The sequence below is a fragment of the Puma concolor genome, chromosome C1 (assembly GCF_028749965.1).
Source record: "Puma concolor isolate L17-30 chromosome C1, mPumCon1.1.hap2, whole genome shotgun sequence".
NCBI lineage: Eukaryota > Metazoa > Chordata > Mammalia > Carnivora > Felidae > Puma > Puma concolor.
Window position 1 is genome coordinate 178631705 of NC_141674.1, and position 17460 is coordinate 178649164.

General features: G+C 38.2%; 2 protein-coding genes across 4 annotated transcripts in view; one reads left to right on the plus strand and one right to left on the minus strand.

The window, feature by feature from the left end:
• Positions 1 to 17460, plus strand: part of MFSD6 (major facilitator superfamily domain containing 6) — a 79618-nt gene that overhangs the window by 60037 nt on the left and 2121 nt on the right. Inside the window, exons 4-7 of one of the 2 annotated variants that reach the window (XM_086719137.1) lie at positions 12541 to 12702; positions 13615 to 13713; positions 14833 to 15113; positions 17313 to 17337. In XM_086719137.1, coding sequence (XP_086575263.1) covers positions 12541 to 12702; positions 13615 to 13713; positions 14833 to 15113; positions 17313 to 17337 — 567 coding nt within the window. The remainder of the gene's footprint in view (positions 1 to 12540; positions 12703 to 13614; positions 13714 to 14832; positions 15114 to 17312; positions 17338 to 17460) is intronic. The other variant, XM_025912181.2, reaches the window with a different exon arrangement.
• NEMP2 (nuclear envelope integral membrane protein 2) overlaps positions 1 to 17460 on the minus strand; it is a 69078-nt gene that overhangs the window by 17227 nt on the left and 34391 nt on the right. Inside the window, exon 9 of one of the 2 annotated variants that reach the window (XM_086719140.1) lies at positions 1171 to 1216. The exons of the other annotated variant lie outside the window; for it this stretch is intronic. Within the exon in view, the coding sequence (XP_086575266.1) occupies positions 1180 to 1216 (37 nt within the window). The 3' untranslated portion in view covers positions 1171 to 1179. The remainder of the gene's footprint in view (positions 1 to 1170; positions 1217 to 17460) is intronic. 2 annotated transcript variants of the gene reach the window in all.

The window sequence follows — 17460 nt, forward strand, 5'->3', positions numbered from 1 at the left end:
GGGGGAAAGCCCTCAGGTTTTCTCCATTGAGGATGATATTAGCTGTGGGCCTTTCATATATGGCTTTTATGATGTTGAGGTATGTTCCTTCTATCCTCTTGAGGATTCTTATCAAGAATGGATGCTGTATTTTGTCAAATGCTTTTTCTATATCTATTGAAAGGATCATACGGTTCTTATCCTTTCTTTTATTAATGTGATGTATCATGTTGATTAATTTGTGAATATTAAAAAAAATTCTTTTTAATGTTTATTTATTTTTGAGACAGAGAGAGACAGAGCATGAACAGGGGAGGGGCAGAGAGAGAGGGAGACACAGAATCTGAAACAGTCTCCAGGCTCTGAGCTGTCAGCACAGAGCCCGACACGGGGCTCGAACTCACGGACCGTGAGATCATGACCTGAGCTGAAGTCAGATGCTTAACCGACCAAGCCACCCAGGCTCCCCTAATTTGTGAATATTAAACCAGTCCTGAAGCCCAGGAATAAATCCCACTTGATCATGGTGAATAATTCTTTTAATATACTGTTCAATTCCATTTGCTAGTATCTTGTTGAGAATTTTTGCAGCCAGATTCATCAGGGGTATTGACTGTAATTCTCCTTGTTAGTGGGGTCTTTGTCTATTTTGGAATCAAGGTAATGCTGGCTTCATAGAATGAGTTTGGAAGCTTTTCTTCCAGTCCTATTTTTTTGGAATAGTTTAAGAATAGGTGTTAACTCTTCTTTAAATGTCTGGTGGAGGGGTAACTGGATGGCTCAGCTGGTTAAGTGTCCAGCTTTGGCTTAGGTCATGATCTCATCATGAGTTCAAACCCCACATCAGGCTCTCTAATGTCAGCACAGAACCTCTGTGGATCCTCTATCCCCTTCTCTCTCTGATCCTCCTCTACTGGCTGTCTCTCTCTCTCTTTCTCAAAATAAATAAACTTTAAAAGAAAAAAAGTCTGGTAGAATTACCCTGTGAAGCCATCTGGCTCAGGACTCTTATTTGTTGGGAGATTTTTATTTTTATTTTTTTACTTTTTGCATTTTTTTAAATATGAAATTTATTGTCAAATTGGTTTCCATACAACATCCAGTGCTCATCCCAAAAGGTGCCCTCCTCAATACCCATTACCCACCCTCCCCTCCCTCCCACCCCCCCATCATACAGAGAAAGACAGATACCATATGTTTTCACTCTTCTGTGGATCCTGAGAAACTTAACGCAAGTCTATGGGGGAGGGGAAGAAAAAAAAAGGTTAGAGAGGGATGTTGGGAGATTTTTGATAACCGATTTAATTTCTTTGCTGGTTTTGGGCCTGTCCAAATTTTCTATTTCTTCCTTTTGAGTTTTGGTAGTGTGTGAGTATCTAGGAATTTGTCCATTTCTTCCAGATTGTCCAATTTGTTGGCATATAGTTTTTCATAGTATTCTCTTATAATTTGTATTTCAGTGGTGTTGGTTGTGATCTTTCTTCTTTTATTCATGATTTTATCCATTTGAGTCCTCTCTCTTTTCTTTTTGAGAAGTCTGGCTAGGGGCTTATCAATTTTGTTTATTCTTTCAAAATACCAGCTTTTAGTTTCATTGGTCTGTTCTGCTCTTTTGGATTCTCTATTATTTATTTCTGCTCTAATCTTTATTATTTCCCTTCTTCTGCTGGCTTTGGGCTTTATTTGCTGCTCCTTTTCTAGCTCCTTTAGATGTAAGGCTAGAGTGTGTATTTGGGACTTTTTTTTGCTTCTTAAGATAGGCCTGAATTGCAATGTACTTTCCTTTTAGGACTGCCTTTGCTGCACCCCGAAGGCTTTGGACTATCATGTTTTCATTTTCATTTGCTTCCATGTATTTTTTAATTTCTTCTTTAATTTTCTGGTTAACCCATTCATTCTTTAGTAGGATGTTCTTTAACCTCCAGGTATTTGAAGGCTTTTCAGATTTTTTCTTGTGGTTGATTTCAAGTTTTGTAGCATTGTGATCTGAAAATATGCATGGTATGATCTCTGTCTTTTTGTATCTGTTGGGGGCTGATTTGCGACCCAATATATGATCTATTCTGGAGAATGTTCTATGTGCACTTTAGAATAATGTGTATTCTGCTGCTTTAGGATGAAATATTCTGAATATATCTGCTAAGTCCATCTGGTCTGGTGTGTCATTCAGAGCTGTTGTTTCCTTGTTGGATTTTCTGCTTAGATGAATCTGTCTATTGTTGTAAGTGGAGTATTAAAAGTCTCCTACAATAATGTTATTATTATTAATGAGTTTATGCTTGTGATTCATTGACATATTTGGGTGTTTCAAGTTGGGAGCATAAATATTTACAATTGTTAGATCTTCTTGTGGATAGACCCCTTAATTATGATTTAATGCCCTTCTTCATATCTTGTTACTGTCTTTGTTTTAAAATCTAGTTTGTCTGATGTAAGCATGGCTACTCCAGCTTTCTTTTGACATCCATTGGCACGATGGATGGTTCTCCATCCCACTTTTTTTTTTTTTCCCCATCCCCTCACTTTCAATCTGCAGGTGTCCTCAGGACTAAAATGAGCCTCTTTTAGGCAGAATATAGATGAATCTTGTTTTTTTATCACTTCTGATACCCTGTGTCTTTTGATTGGGGCATTTAGTACATTTACATTCAGAGTGATTATTGAAAGATATGAATTTAGTGCCATTATGCTATCTTTAGATTTCGTGTTTCTGGTGATGTTCTCTCGTCCTTTGTAGTCTTTGCTGGTTTCCACTCAGAGAGTCCCCCTTAGAATTTCTTGCAGGGCTGGTTTAGTGGTTATAAACTTCTTTAGGTTTTGTTTGGGAAAGTCTTTATCTCTTCTATTCTGAATGACAGCTTTGCTGGGTAAAGGATTCTTGGCTTCATATTTTTCCTGTTCAGCACATTGAATATTTCCTGCCACTCCCTTCTGGCCTGCCAAGTTTCAGTGGACAGGTCTGCTACCAACCTTATGTGTCTACAATTGTAGGTTAAGGACCTTTTGTCCCTGGCTGCTTTCAGAATTCTGTCTTTATCTTTGTATTTTGCCAATTTCACTATGATACGTCATGGTGTTGACATGTTTTTATTGATTTTGAAGGGGGTTCTTTGTGCCTCTTGGAGTTGGATGCTTGGTTAAGGAAGTTTTCAGTTACATCCAAATAAACCTTCAGCCCCTTTTTCTTGCTCTTCTGCTTCTAGGACTCCTATGATACGGATATTGCTTTGTTTCATGGAATCACTTAGTTCTCTCATTCGCCCCCTAGTGATCTAGTAATTTCCTTTCCCTCTTTTTTTCAGCTTCATTATTTGCCACAGTTTTATCTTCTATTTCACCTATTCTGTCCTCTGTCTTCAGTCCTTGCTGTCACTGTATCTAGTTTATTTTCATCTCAGCTATTGATTTTTTAATTCATCTTGACTACTTTTTAGGTCTTTGATCTCTGCAGCAAGGGCTTCTTTGGTGTCTTCTATGCTTTTTTCAAGCCCAGCTAGTAGTCTTATGACTGTTGTTCTAAATTCTTGTTCAAATATATTGTTTACATCTTAAATTCAAAGACCATGCTGACACTTTGAATTCTCCAAAGAAACACGCACATAGGAAGATACACTTGATGTTATAATCTGCAAAATGTACTGTAATTGTATTTTCTAATTTTTAAAGTTCTTGAATAATATAGTAAGTTCTATGTCAAAAATTTATAAATATGTAAAGAAAAATTGAAAACTAAATTTAAAAGCTGAATCTTCAATATGATAACTTTTTTCCTAGAATACCATCCTGTCTCCATTGCATATCTATAAAAACATCAGTATGTTTTTAATCATTTACTTATGTTCCCACCTCATTCTATAAATTATTTAAGACAACTTACCAAAATATGCAATAATATATAGAAACTATAAAGTGCTTAGGCTTGAATTAGACTGTCTTGTATTCCAGCTCTCACCTATAAACTATGTGTTTTGAGGCAAGATGCTAAGCCTTAGACTCTTGTGCTATGGAACAAACTGATATGAGTATTAAATAAACTGATGCATGTGAAGTATTTGGCATATTACACGGCACACAGTTACCTTCAATAGATGTTAGATAATATAACAAAAGTAAAATGAAAAATTATAAATAAATAAAAATCAGGACCAAAGGAAATATAATTTAGAAGATTCTCCTTGAAGAGGTTAAATTGCAATTATGCATTAAAGCCTGGCCATAAATGATTAGTCACTGCACACTGGTCTCAAAGCTTTCTTTGGGAAGTGAAATTTTTACTGTCTTTGATATAACACCAGTTCTCATGTGTGGCTTGATATGGGGAATCACTGAGCATGAAGCATACACTGGTTAGCAAGTTTTGACATTAAACACAGTCAGTTTTGGTGGTAACCTCCTAAAACCTTTTTAAAGGTATGCTGAGGCAATGGTGCCTCCATGTGAAATTCACAAGGGCCCATAAAATATTGTTATATCAGTTATAGACCTTTTTTTTTTTTAAAAAAAGCAACTCACATGTCTTTTTTTTTTTTAACTTGTAAAGTGAAGCTTATAGAGACTTACAGAAGCTTCATTTCTTTTTTAAAATATTTATTTTTGAGACAGAGAAAGAGAGGACACATGTGCAGGGGAGGGGCAGAGAGAGAGGGAGATGGAGGATCCAAAGTGGGCTCCACAGTGACAGCAGAGAGCCTGGCGCGGGGCTCAAACTCACAAACCATGAGATCATGACCTGACCCAAAGTTGGATGCTCAACCAACTGGGCCACCCAGGTGCCCCTCCTCTGTTCATTTTTACTCATACGTGGGATTTGGAATCTTTCTCCAACCTTACCCAGGGCACCTTTTATCTCCAAATGCTTTTTCCTTATACCACAACATGTGACCACTGCCTGCTTCATTTCATTTCACCATTCTTTTGCTCAGCTGCCATTGTGTGTCAAGCCCTGTGCTAGGTGCTGGATATGTTTATTCTCCTCAAGGAGTTCAATGTCTTTTTCTTTCAGGTAAATCCAGGCACTTTTCACCCATTAGACTATAAACTCCATGGTGGTTAAAGAGGTGTTTTAATGTGTACATTATCAGATTTTCAAAGCAGAGCAGGGGTTCTGGCACATAGTCTGGGTGCTCAGTAAGTGCTATTTGAATGAATAGCATGAAGGTGATTCTTGTAGTGCTATATGTTGGTGGATATGGGAGCACTGATCTTTAACAATATTGTATGTCTTATTTAAAGTGTCTTTTGTGCAACACATGTATGGTTCATGCAGCTGCTGATGATAGGTCAACTGCTCTCTGTAGGGTTCTGTGCTCTTTTTAAAAGGTCCATTGCTGTCGGTGGCCCTTACTTTGGAAGAGACACTGGGCTTGCTTTTAACTGATGTGAAATGTATCCTTTTCACCTGATATGAAATGTATCCTTTTCTTCATGGACACATAGTTGGACTCTATTTCCCAGCCTCCCTTGCAGTTAGGTATGACCATTTGGCTAATTCCGTTCAGTGGCTGTGAGCAGGAATGATGTGTTTCACTTCTAAACCCAGACCATAAAATTTTCGATGTGCCTTCCTCCACTCTCTACTCTGCCAGCTGGATATATGTACCCAGGGTAACCAGGTGTTGAAGATGGCTGAAGCTCTGTAGCCCGCATCCCTAACAACTACATGGAGCACAGCTGTTACTCTTCCTGACCCATGCCCATTGGGCTTTAGATGAGCAAGAAAATAAAACATCTAATGTGTGAAACCACTAAGATTCCAAGGTTTATCCATTACAACAGCTATCATTACCTTAACCAATACAGACTCCTTTTATTGCCAGCCCAGTGGAGATTTTGGTTTTTGGTTTTTGGTTTTTGTTTTGTTGTTGTTGTTGTTTTTAGAAAGAGCAGTCTCTTACTTTTCACTATATGGATCTTTCAGAAGCTTTTTTTAACTTTTTTTTTTTTTTTTTAAGCCCAGCATTTGAGAAGTACCTTGAAGTAACTGACATGTATGCTTTGGTCCATCAATGGAAAGGGTCTGTCACAACTGGATTCAGTGTGCCAGTGCTTTGGGGATACTTATGTTTTGTTTAGTGAGCATAAGTCAGTGGCAGAGCAAGAAAAACAAAAAATCCCAGTTCTCCAGTATTTTGATTGTCAGTTCTCACCCCTCCCAGCCATTACGATGGCTTTGTAAAAGCCAGGCAGCATTTTACAAAGAGCAGCTGTCTACTGGTGAAGAAAGGATTTTTTTCTTGCTAATACCTGCATACATTTATTGCAGTAGAGCATTTTTCTGGGACAAGACTGAACAATCTTGAAATTCATGTTACAGGATCAGATACCAATCTTGAATATTATAAGGTAAAGAGTTATTTGAGACATGTAAAAAACTTGATAATATCAATGATCTGAGCTCTTTGGAAAAGGAGGGGAAGTAGGTGGTAAGATTATACATTTTTTTTTAATTAGTAGATTTTTGGGGGCATGTTTGATATTATCAAAAAACTTCTCAAAATAGATAGTTATGTTTACTGTATAATACTTACAATAGTTGTTATGAGGGTATATAGTATAGTGCTTAAGCACTATACTTCTATACCTTTGGTTCAAATCCTATTCTACTACCCTGTTGTCTATGTGACTTTGGACAAGGCACTTTAATCTCTCTGTGCCTACTTTCCTTTTTTAGAAAAGGGAGAATAAAAATAGTACTTACTACTGGGAAGAATAAATGAGATAATCTATATAAAACACTTAGCACAGGAGCACCTGGGTGGCTCAGTTGGTTGGGTGTCCAACTCTTGATTTTGGCTCAGGTCATGATCTCACTCATGGTTTGTAGGTTTGAGCCCCACGCTGGGCTCTGTGCTGATGGTGCAGAGCCTACTTGGGATTCTCTCTTTCCCTCTTTCTCTGCCCACGCATGCTCTTTCTCTCTCTCTCTCTCAAAATAAATAAACTTAAAAAAAAAAAAAAAACACAGCACAATTCCTGGTAGACTACTATATCATTAATGAAAAAAATTCAATGTGAGTCATACTTATTTCCAGTGGTTCTTGATTATTCAAATGTAGTGTATTCCCAAACAGTTAAGGTCCTGGATGTAGGTCCTGTGAAGCTATGTCTGTGTTTCTGTTAAGCCTTGTAAGTAATCATGTGGGACGCTAGTAAAGGTAAGGAATTGACTGAGAGATTAAGACTCAGACTGAGAGACTGAGTGACTTGTGTGGTCTTTGAGAGTCATTCACTGCCAATTAACATACGGTATTGAATTGCCACTCAAACATATATATTAAGCACCTCTTATGTGAGTTGGGTGTTTGAATTGCCATTCACAAATATCAGTAGTTTTCTGACAAGTAGCCAAGGAAGGAGAGTCAATTGCAAGGAGAGTCACTTCAAGTACCTTTGTTACTATTACCAGTCAGGGGGCAACATCTTTTTATTCTTCGACTAATCCATCAACCTAGTTATCTCATACTAAAAGGTTTAAAAACTTATAAAAGCTCTAGTGTGAAAACACTTTTACCCATACCACTGAATAATTTATTTCATCATATAGAGAATAATCAGCTACTACTTTTTTCATAGTTCTCTAATAAAAGGTAAAGTGGATGGAAGCATTTTCTTTTCTCGGCTTCTATCTTTTACCTCCTAAATCTTACAGGAAAGTTTCAGGTAGCACAATTGCTACGATTTTCTTTGTCTTACAAATAAGAAAAATGGCAGAGGGTTTTTAAGTTTCTAGATTGCTTTTTCCTTGTTTTAAAATTAGAGGGCCAGAATACAACTGTGGTTAAAAACACTGTCAAGAGTTTCAGATAATTAATATGATTACTAGAAGTTTGCATATTTAATTTAAGAATAAGAATCACAACTCCATAATTGTCTTTTATATACAAAGGTGTTATTACCAAGCCAGTCCCCTCTTGTGGATTTTTTAGTTTTGCTAGTTTCTTCTCTAGGAAGTGGTATGGATTCTTCTGTTTACATGATATTTTGAAATAAGGTATCTCAGAGAAACCAATTTTAGTTTTATATCTTCCCTGGAAAATGTTGGAGCATACAGGCAGAATGGCTTTCATTCTTTTGCATTTGGTTCCAAAGAAAAAATTTCTACTGTATGGTTTACTATATTTTCCTTCAGTTAATGCCCTGAGTTGCTTTATGGAATGTGGTTCCCAATTATCTTATTAGTCCTCAAAAGCAGTAAAGAAACTCTAGAAATCTAACTATAGAGAATCTTTTACAACTGCCACTTAATACCACCCCCTAAATTCTAATAGTTTAGAACCTTTAAGAATCCTGACTTAAGTCATCCTGCTGGAAGATGCTTTAATTATCTTAGAAGACTCAGTGTTTTAGAAAACACTTAGAATTTTGAAGAAAAAGAAAGAAGCCCTATTTACTGCTAGACTTATAGTTGATCTAGAATTACAGCAAATATATATTTGCTATTGTTTTGGTCACATAAATACATAGGCCCATCTCTGTCTACTTGTAAATCCTGCAGTTGATTGCTCAGACACAGACAAAACGATAGATTTGGCTTCACTATTAAAGTTAATTTACAGTCATTTGATGTGGTTTCAGATCTTTGATGATTCATTTTTAAGAAATGATTTCCACCTCTATGTTGGATTTTACCGTTGAATCTAATTAATTTTGAATATATCTGGGGTGCCTGGAAGGCTCAGTTGGTTAGGTGTCCAACTCTTGGTTTCAGCTCAGGTCATGATCTTGTGGTTTTGTGGTTCATGAGTTTGAGCCCACATCGGGCTTTGTGCTGTCGGCATGGAGTCTATTTGGGATTCTTTGTCTCCCTCACTCTCTGCCCCTCCCTGCTCATGTGCTCACTCGCTCTCTCAAAAATAAACATTAAAAAATTTTTTTTGAATACATTCATTTTATTTCTTGGAATATAGGAGTTTTTCCTTAGTGTTGTTAATGAAGAAAAACGTGTATCTGAGAAGAAATGGAGTTTAGCAGGATCTTTAATGATACAAAGGGAAGTATTTAAAAGTATTTCCATTGTGTACTACTGTGTCAACATTTATAATTAAGACTATCCAGGAATTACTCAGTTCTGAGAAAGCTGGCATTATCTAAGGTACTGCAGTTGTTTAGTCAGATAAAGCAAATATTTCATTTGACTTCTTTGGAAATTAAGTATGCATACTATTTCTAGTCATCTAAGTAACCTGGTTGAAATGATTACTGAAACATATATAAACCTCATAAAAATTATTTCTATTGTTTCAGTTAACTATAGGGCATATAATCTAACATATCCAGCAAAAATAGTGTTTATTCCATTATTGAATAGTGGAATCCACTTAAGTGCAGATCATCCCTGGTAATTTAATTGTATGCTAGACATTGCGAATTTTACTTTTTTGGGTGCTAGATATTTTTGTATTTCTTATATTCTTTAGCTTTGTTCTGGGACACAGATAAATTACTTGGAAATAGTATGATCCTTTTGGGCTTTGCTTTTGAAGATTACTTAGGTGGGACCAGAGCACTGTTCCCAGTAATTCTAATTCTTTCATAATACTAACACAAGACCCTTCTGAATACTCTACCAATCATGAACTTCCCTGTGTGGTTGAAATAGGTACTATTCCTGGCCGTGTATGGGTTCTGAGTACTGTTGTCTGCGGTGATTTTGGATGGTTCTTCCCTGGCTGTGCATAGTTTGTACCTATGTTTTTGCTGCAGCACTCTGCTGAATTACTTGAGGGTATTCAAGTACCTTGAGGGTACCTGCCAATCCCTCTAGTTTCTGTAAAGCTCTCTCCTCTCTGGTACTCTGCCCTAGAACTCTAGCTGCCTTGGTCTCTCCAGACTGTTAGCTTCATCTCAACTCAGTGGCTCCCCCTCTATGCCTTGCAGCTATTTTTTTTTTTAAGTTTATTTATTTGTTGCAGGGAAGGGGGGGCACAAAGACAGGGAGAGAGGGAGAGAGAGAATCCTCAGCAGGCTCCATGCCCAGCGTGGAGCCCAAAGTGGGGCTCTAACTCATGACCATGAGACCATGACCTGAGCCAAAACCAAAAGCCTGACGCTTCACTGAGTGAGCCACCCAGGCACCCCTGCCTTGAGGCTTTTAAACTCTAACCAGACAGTAAGCTGGGGCTCCTCATTTGTTTCCCATCAATCAGAGATCAGTCATTATTGTTGATATCCAGTGTCTTGGGAACTATATTTCATATATTGTGTCCAATTTTGGTTGTTTCAGAAGGAGGGCAAATCCAGTCCATTATTCCGTTTTTGTCAGAAGCGGACTAATGTCAGATTAAATATTAAGTGAATATTAATCTTCTAGTTTCATTTTTCAAAACCTAGGTTATGAGTTTCTGATGACAGTGTCTCCAACTAGGATTATTTTTCAGGGAGCAAGCTCATTACTTAATCTAGGCAGAATCAGATGATTTCTTAACCCCTTCTCAGTAAAACTTGTTGTGACAGTATCTTTTTATTACATGTATTTACTTATTTATTATTTTTTATTAAATTTAAAGCAGTGTTCTATAGAGATTTAAATTTAGACAATGCACAGTTGCTGTACATTTAAAATAATGACCCAAATTATTTTTCACCTGTTATCTTTATCCTTTCCTCCCTCTGACAAATGGTGAAAATATAATGAAACTGTTATTGAGGCATTGTAAATGGTCTCTGTGCTCTTTCAGAAAACCAATTGGAACTATATATTAAAAGGTATAAAAATTGTTATATCCTTTGAATCATTAGCCTTATTTATAGAACTATAGCCAAATAAATAATCTCAGATTATGTAAAAAGCTGTATCTCTAAGAATGTTATTCTTAAAAAAATTTTTTTTTAATGTTTATTTATTTTTGAGACAGAGAGAGACAGAGCATGAACGGGGGAGGATCAGAGAGAGGGAGACACAGAATCTGAAACAGGCTCCAGGCTCTGAGCTGTCAGCACAGAGCCCGATGCGGGGCTCGAACTCACGGACCGCGAGATCACGACCTGAGCCGAAGTCAGCCGCTTAACCGACTGAGCCACCCAGGCGCCCGACTAAGAATGTTATTCTTGTTATTCTTGGTGCTAATCATAATGGAAATAATTTTAGGTAAAAACATTGTCCAGTAAGGAGTTAAAACCCAAAATATATCAAGAACTTTGATAACTCAACAACAAAACTCCCCACACAACCTAGTTCAAAAATTGGCCAGGGCGCCTGGGTGGCTCAGTTGGTTAAGTATCCAACTCTTGATTTCGGCTCATGTCATGATCTCATGGAGCCTGCTTGGGATTCTTTGTTTTCCTCTCTCTCTCTCTGCCCCTCCCCTACTTGTTCATTCTCTCTCTCTCTCTCATAAGTAAATAAACAAACATTTAAAAAAAAGCTGGGGTGCCTGGGTGGCTCAATCAGTTAAGCGTCCAACTCTTGGTTCTGGCTCAAGTCATGATCTCATAGCTTGTGAGTTCCAGCCTGCATCAGGCTCTGCTCTAACAGTGTGGAGCCTGCTTGGAATTTTCCCTCCCTCCCTCTCTCTGGCCCTCTCCCACTCATGCTCTATCTCTCTCTCTCAAATCAATCAATAAATAATTTTTAATAAGTTATTTAAAAAAATGGGCAAAAGACTTGAATAGACATTTCTCCAAAGGAGATATACAAATGGCCAGTAAACACATTAAAAAAAAAAAAATGTTTATCTTCACTAGCCAGTAGGGAATGCAGATCAAAACCACAATGAGATACCACTTCATACCCATTAGGAATGCTATTATAAAAAAAACACAGAAAATAACAAGTGCCAGTGAGGATGTGGAGAAATTGGAACGAACTCTTGCGCATTTCTGACGGGAATGTAAAATGGTACAGCTACTGTGGAAAACAGGTAGTTCCTCCAAGTGTTGAACATATTATTACTGTATGACTTAGTAATTCCACTTCTAGGTATAACACACCAAAGAACTGACAGCAGGGACTCAAACAGATATCGAACACCCATAAACATTGCAGCAGTATTCACAGTAGCCAAAAGGTGGAAACAACTAAAATGTCCATCAACAGATGAGTAAACAAAGTGTGTTATATACCTGCAATGGAATATTAAAAAGGAGGGGAATTCTGACACCTACTACAAACGTGGATGAACTCTGAAGACATTATGCTAAGTGATAAGCCAGACACAGAAAGACAAATAGCGATTCCACTGATAAATGATTCCACTTATATGAGGTACCCAGAGTAGTCAGATTCAGAGACAGAAAGTAGAATAGTAGTCTCCAGGGCCTAGAGGCAGTTATTGTTCAATGGGTGCAGAGCTTCAGTTTGCAGTGTTAAAATCTGGAGATGGATGGTTGCATACCACTTTGAATGTACTTTAATGCTTAAAAGTGGTTAAAGATGGTAAATTTTACGTTATGTATATTTTACCATAAGTCAGATATATGTCTTTATTAGGTAGGGTGTGTGTGTGTGTGTGTGTGTGTGTGTGTGTGTGTGTGTGTGTGTGTAATTAAATAAATAATTCACTCTCCACAAAAGAGTAACCTAGGCAATGCTGATCAGACAATCCCACTCTTTTTCCTCTCCAGGAGTGACACACGCGGCCATCTGGGCAGCGTGCATTTCTTATCTCAGTGCAGCAGTTCCCCCTGAGCTGAGGACGTCTGCTCAGGGCATCCTGCAGGGCCTTCACCTAGGTTTGGGGAGAGGTTGTGGTGCCATGATCGGAGGCGTATTAGTCAATTATTTTGGTAAGAATGACTTTCTCCTTTTCCTTTCCTTCGTTGTTGAAAACATGACTTTTTTTTTAGCAACACCTCAGTAAACACTTAAATTATTACTGAAGGTTGCCAGAAGTTAAAACTCCAGTCAGTATTCATATTATCTTCCTCACTTTCATGGTAGTCATAATTGTAAAGCTGAGTTCTTAAGTCATTAAGATGATTAGAGCCAGCCTGTAACTGTGCACACGTCTGTGACAAACAGCCTAATGAGATGCTACAGATACCTCAAAGGAGCCAAACAAATGAATGGACAGCATGTGCTTTTGGATTGAAGCAAAGTACCCTAACCTTGCTGATATTAATGCTAGAAGAAAGAAAATTCATCATTGTTATTCCAGAAAAATCTAGCTATTTGCTGGCTTTGGTAATGTCACTACATCTCTTGATAACACAATCTGTCTGCCCTGTCAGGTCTCCCTTATCGGAAATACAGGGGGTGGGGTGGAAATAAGATTACCCTGCTCAAGGGATCTGGACTGATCAGTCATCTATGGAAGGTGGGCCCAGGGTATCTGAATTTATAGCACTACTTGAGCTCTGCTGTCCCAACTACAGATTAGTAGGGCTGTTTAATAGTTAGGTAAATGGTGCTCAAAGAAGAGAGCACCACTGAGTTTTATGGTAAGAGGCACTCAGAGATAATCCTTTATAAATACAGTTTTAAAATTTGATGAATGACCAATCCAATACCAGCATCTGGGTCTCCTGGGACCTACCAGGCCTGTGTTTTTCCACTCTATGAAGCCACTGGCTATTCATCATTCTCTGGTTTGTCCTAAGCTCTGCTGCCTTTGCCCTGAACTTCAGCACATTGACAGCTGTAGATGAGGGCTCTCTGCATTTCCTGGAATTATTCTATGCAGTGCTCTGTTTTCACAGGGGCTGCCGCAACCTTTCGAGGAATCGGCATGGCCTGCCTGGTGATCCTCCTGCTTTTTGCCCTGATCCAGTGGCTGGCAGTGCCCGGTGAGGAAGAAGGTAAACCTGTCTATTCTTTCTGAATGGTTCTAAAGGTTGAAGCCATGGAGAAACCCAGAGGTGGTCACAGAATACATAGCAGACCTGCCTGGCTGGATTTTCTCAGTGGTGTATGAGAAAATGAATTGATGTGTACCATTGTTAGAAGCTGTGTCCTATGTTGAAAAGAATACTGGCCATTTTAAGTAGCTTGGGGGTTTTCTTGTTTTTGTTTTGTTTTATAGTACAAAGTAGTATAGGAAGTACTGGTTTTAAATTTCTCTGGTATTCTAAAGGGATTTTGCACATATAAAGCTATGCAGTAATTTTACTACTAGGGATAGGGAGTGGTATTACTTACTATGTTTTTGCCTTCATTTGAAAAAAGTGTCTTAAAATTTAAATTTGAAGTTTTCCCTTAGCCAGGCATGGCCTTCATTAAAATTGTTATATACAAAGGAGGTTATATCAAATATAATGTACAAGTTGAATCAGCTTTTTTTTTTTAATGAAGAAAGCCAACTAGTAGAATGGAAATATTCTTGCTTAACTCATGGGTCCCAGAACAAGGCTCATCTTCTTTGTCCTATCCTTTGAGGGGCATTTGTTTGCCTCAGGTACCTAAAATGCTTCTGTAAAGGGAAAAACTAGCTTATTACAGAAAACTCCAAGGCCGGTTTTAATGCTAACGAGCTATACAGAAAAGAGGACCAGTACTGGTCTTTCTCACATTTTTTTTCCTCATGATCCTAAATGGTCTATGCCTTCAGTAAAAGGCCAACAGAAACAGCTATTTCTGGCATTTCCTGTTTTGATGCTTATCTTTAAAAACTCAGTCCTGTAAGTGGGCCTAAGGCCACATTCATTATAACCCATGCCCACAGATTAAGTTATATCTAAGTTTAATGAAAAATATATTTCATAAACAAATACAAGTTAATGTCTATTAATCCCTATAAAGAGATCCTGCAAGATGAACATCACATCTGTTGCTCAGTACCTGCACCAAGAGGCCCCTGATACATAGCAATTTATTAATGTTGCCAAGTACACTAGCATGGGCTCATGGGATTGTCTGCTTATTTTGTTTAAATATGACGAAAACTCCAAAAAATGATTTAAACATGATTTTCTCTCCAGACAAGACAATGTTGGCAGAAAGGATTCCCGTGCCCTCTAGTCCTGTTCCCATAGCCACCATTGACTTGGTACAGCAACAGACCGAAGACGTCATGCCACGCATTGAGCCCAGACTTCCTCCCAAGAAAACCAAGCACCAGGAAGAACAGGAGGACGTGAACAAGCCAGCCTGGGGCGTCAGCTCCTCCCCCTGGGTGACCTTTGTCTACGCACTCTACCAAATTAAAGAGATGATGCAGCTAACAAGAGACAACCGTGCTCCTGAGATACAGCCTTTGCAGGTAAAGTCCCTACCTTAAGTGGGCTCAGTTGTGTTAATTATTCACTCACCAAGATTTATGGTAGGTCTAGTGGGCAAAATAAGACACACAAATAATTTTAGTATTCTATGACAAGTGCATTATAGAGGTGTATACAAGGTTGTGCAGAGGGAAAATTCCACCTTATGGAGCACAGGAAGGCTTCACAGAGAAGACATTTCTTGAAAGAAAGAAAATTTTAAAAATCCAATAAATTGTATATTTCTTTAAAATTTCAGTGTTGACAGGTACCAGTTCCAGTGAGCATATATGGTTCTTGCCATGGGAGACCGTTAACTATTAATTTCTGTAATTCTAAAATTCTAGTGGGGACATTATATATAATAGGACTTCAATAAATAATCTGATGAATTAATGAATTCTGTATGAGTCTAATGGGATACGCAACTTAGTGGAACTGTTGTTTTGCTGGTGGCCTCATGTGAAAAATAAAAAGTATGATTTTTCTTATCCCTGGAGATGTGGTCTCTCCTGAGTAAAGTCAAATCATGTTGATAAAACTGGGGGTAATTGTAACTAAAGCTATATACTGCCTTTGGAAATGATTAAGTGTGACTTCTATGAATAGTCTGGCTAAAGTAATGAGTCTACTTCCTTGTGTTTAATCATGTCCTTTTACTTGATGAGTCATGGTCAGCTATATATATTAGAGTAGCTTCCGAGGACACATAAAAAAGACAAAAATAAAGAGTAATTTGGATAATCTCCTTTTTAAAAAATAGTTTGAACTATGTTAGTTCAATTTCTCATGACTTTGCAAACTAACATGTAATATTTCTATAATTTAAACCAAATCTGATTTCTTCACCCATAATCATAATGCATCCTGGTGTATGCATGATCCTATTCATTTATCAAGATTATAAACTCACATGAATCCCCTGCCCAGTCAAAATGGAGAGTATCAGGGTGGGAGGAGCATATAAAGGATGTGAAGCAGGAGAAAGGATGAGATCTTCTGGTTGAATAGCAATGTTTTCATTACTTTGGGTACTCAACCTTATTTTTATGGAAGCCTATTAGGCTTATATATCATTGCACTTTTTTTTTTTCTGGCATGTTAGGATCAATAAAAACTGGCTGGTATGGCTTGGTTATTCTTATGAATAAGAAGTCATTATATTAAGATTTCTTTCCATTTTAGAATCAATCACAGAAATAAAACTTTTTTTGGTGCTCAGTTATTTGAAATGATATATACTAATTGAGAGAAAAACCCATTTTGCTTCTTTATTTATCTTGAGAGAGAGAGAGAGCACACACGCACAGGTGAGGGGCACAGAGAGAGAATCCCCAGCAGGCTCTGCACTATCAGTGCAGAGCCCAATGCGGGGCTCAATCCCAGGAACCGTGAGATCACGACCTGAGCCGAAATCAAGGGACGCTTAACCGACTGAGCCACCCAGGTGCCCCGGAAAATCTGTTTTTATTTTTTTCAACGTTTATTTATTTTTGGGACAGAGAGAGACAGAGCATGAATGGGGGAGGGGCAGAGAGAGAGGGAGACACAGAATCGGAAACAGGCTCCAGGCTCTGAGCCATCAGCCCAGAGCCTGACGCGGGGCTCGAACTCCCGGACCGCGAGATCGTGACCTGGCTGAAGTCGGACGCTTAACCGACTGCGCCACCCAGGCGCCCCATGTTTTTAGAAAAACATGTTTCCTGATTTGTATAAGTCAGAATGTATCACGGAATGTGGCAACATGGCATCTTACAGACATGCTGTGGGTGATGCGCTGGGGTATGCGTGTACTCCTAGTTTCTTATAGTGTATGACCTAAGTGGTTGTTGCCATTCTCTTTTTTCACGCAGATGTTCTGTGTTGTTTGACTTTTAGCGTGCACTTTAAATCCCCAAATATACATCAGGACTCTTAATTTCAGGACATTCTTTCCTGGCTTTGTGTCTGAGGCTGAGAAGCCTTACTTACTTTCTGTCAGACAAGTGCCTCCAGCTCTTGAATTCTGCAGTCTCAGCAAATGACCTGAGTTTCAATTCTATGCTGCTTGCTCAGTGACTTATCACAGTGATGGAGGCTCAGTAAACATTTGTCGATGTAAATTATTTTCCTAGTAGTAACAGGCATTTTGGTAGTGATGTTCCGTTATCCACAAGATACGTCTACTTACAGTGTTTGTGTTTTTCATGCGGCTTTGGCAGTTGCACATAGGAAAAGAGATGAAAGGTAAGACATTCTATCTTTATTCCTCTTACTTGTTCTTTGAAGTTACTTCAGGATGATCTTCCCATGTTTCCTATATCTTACTTGAAAGCATATAAAAAGTGTTGGATTTATTTGTTAGCACCG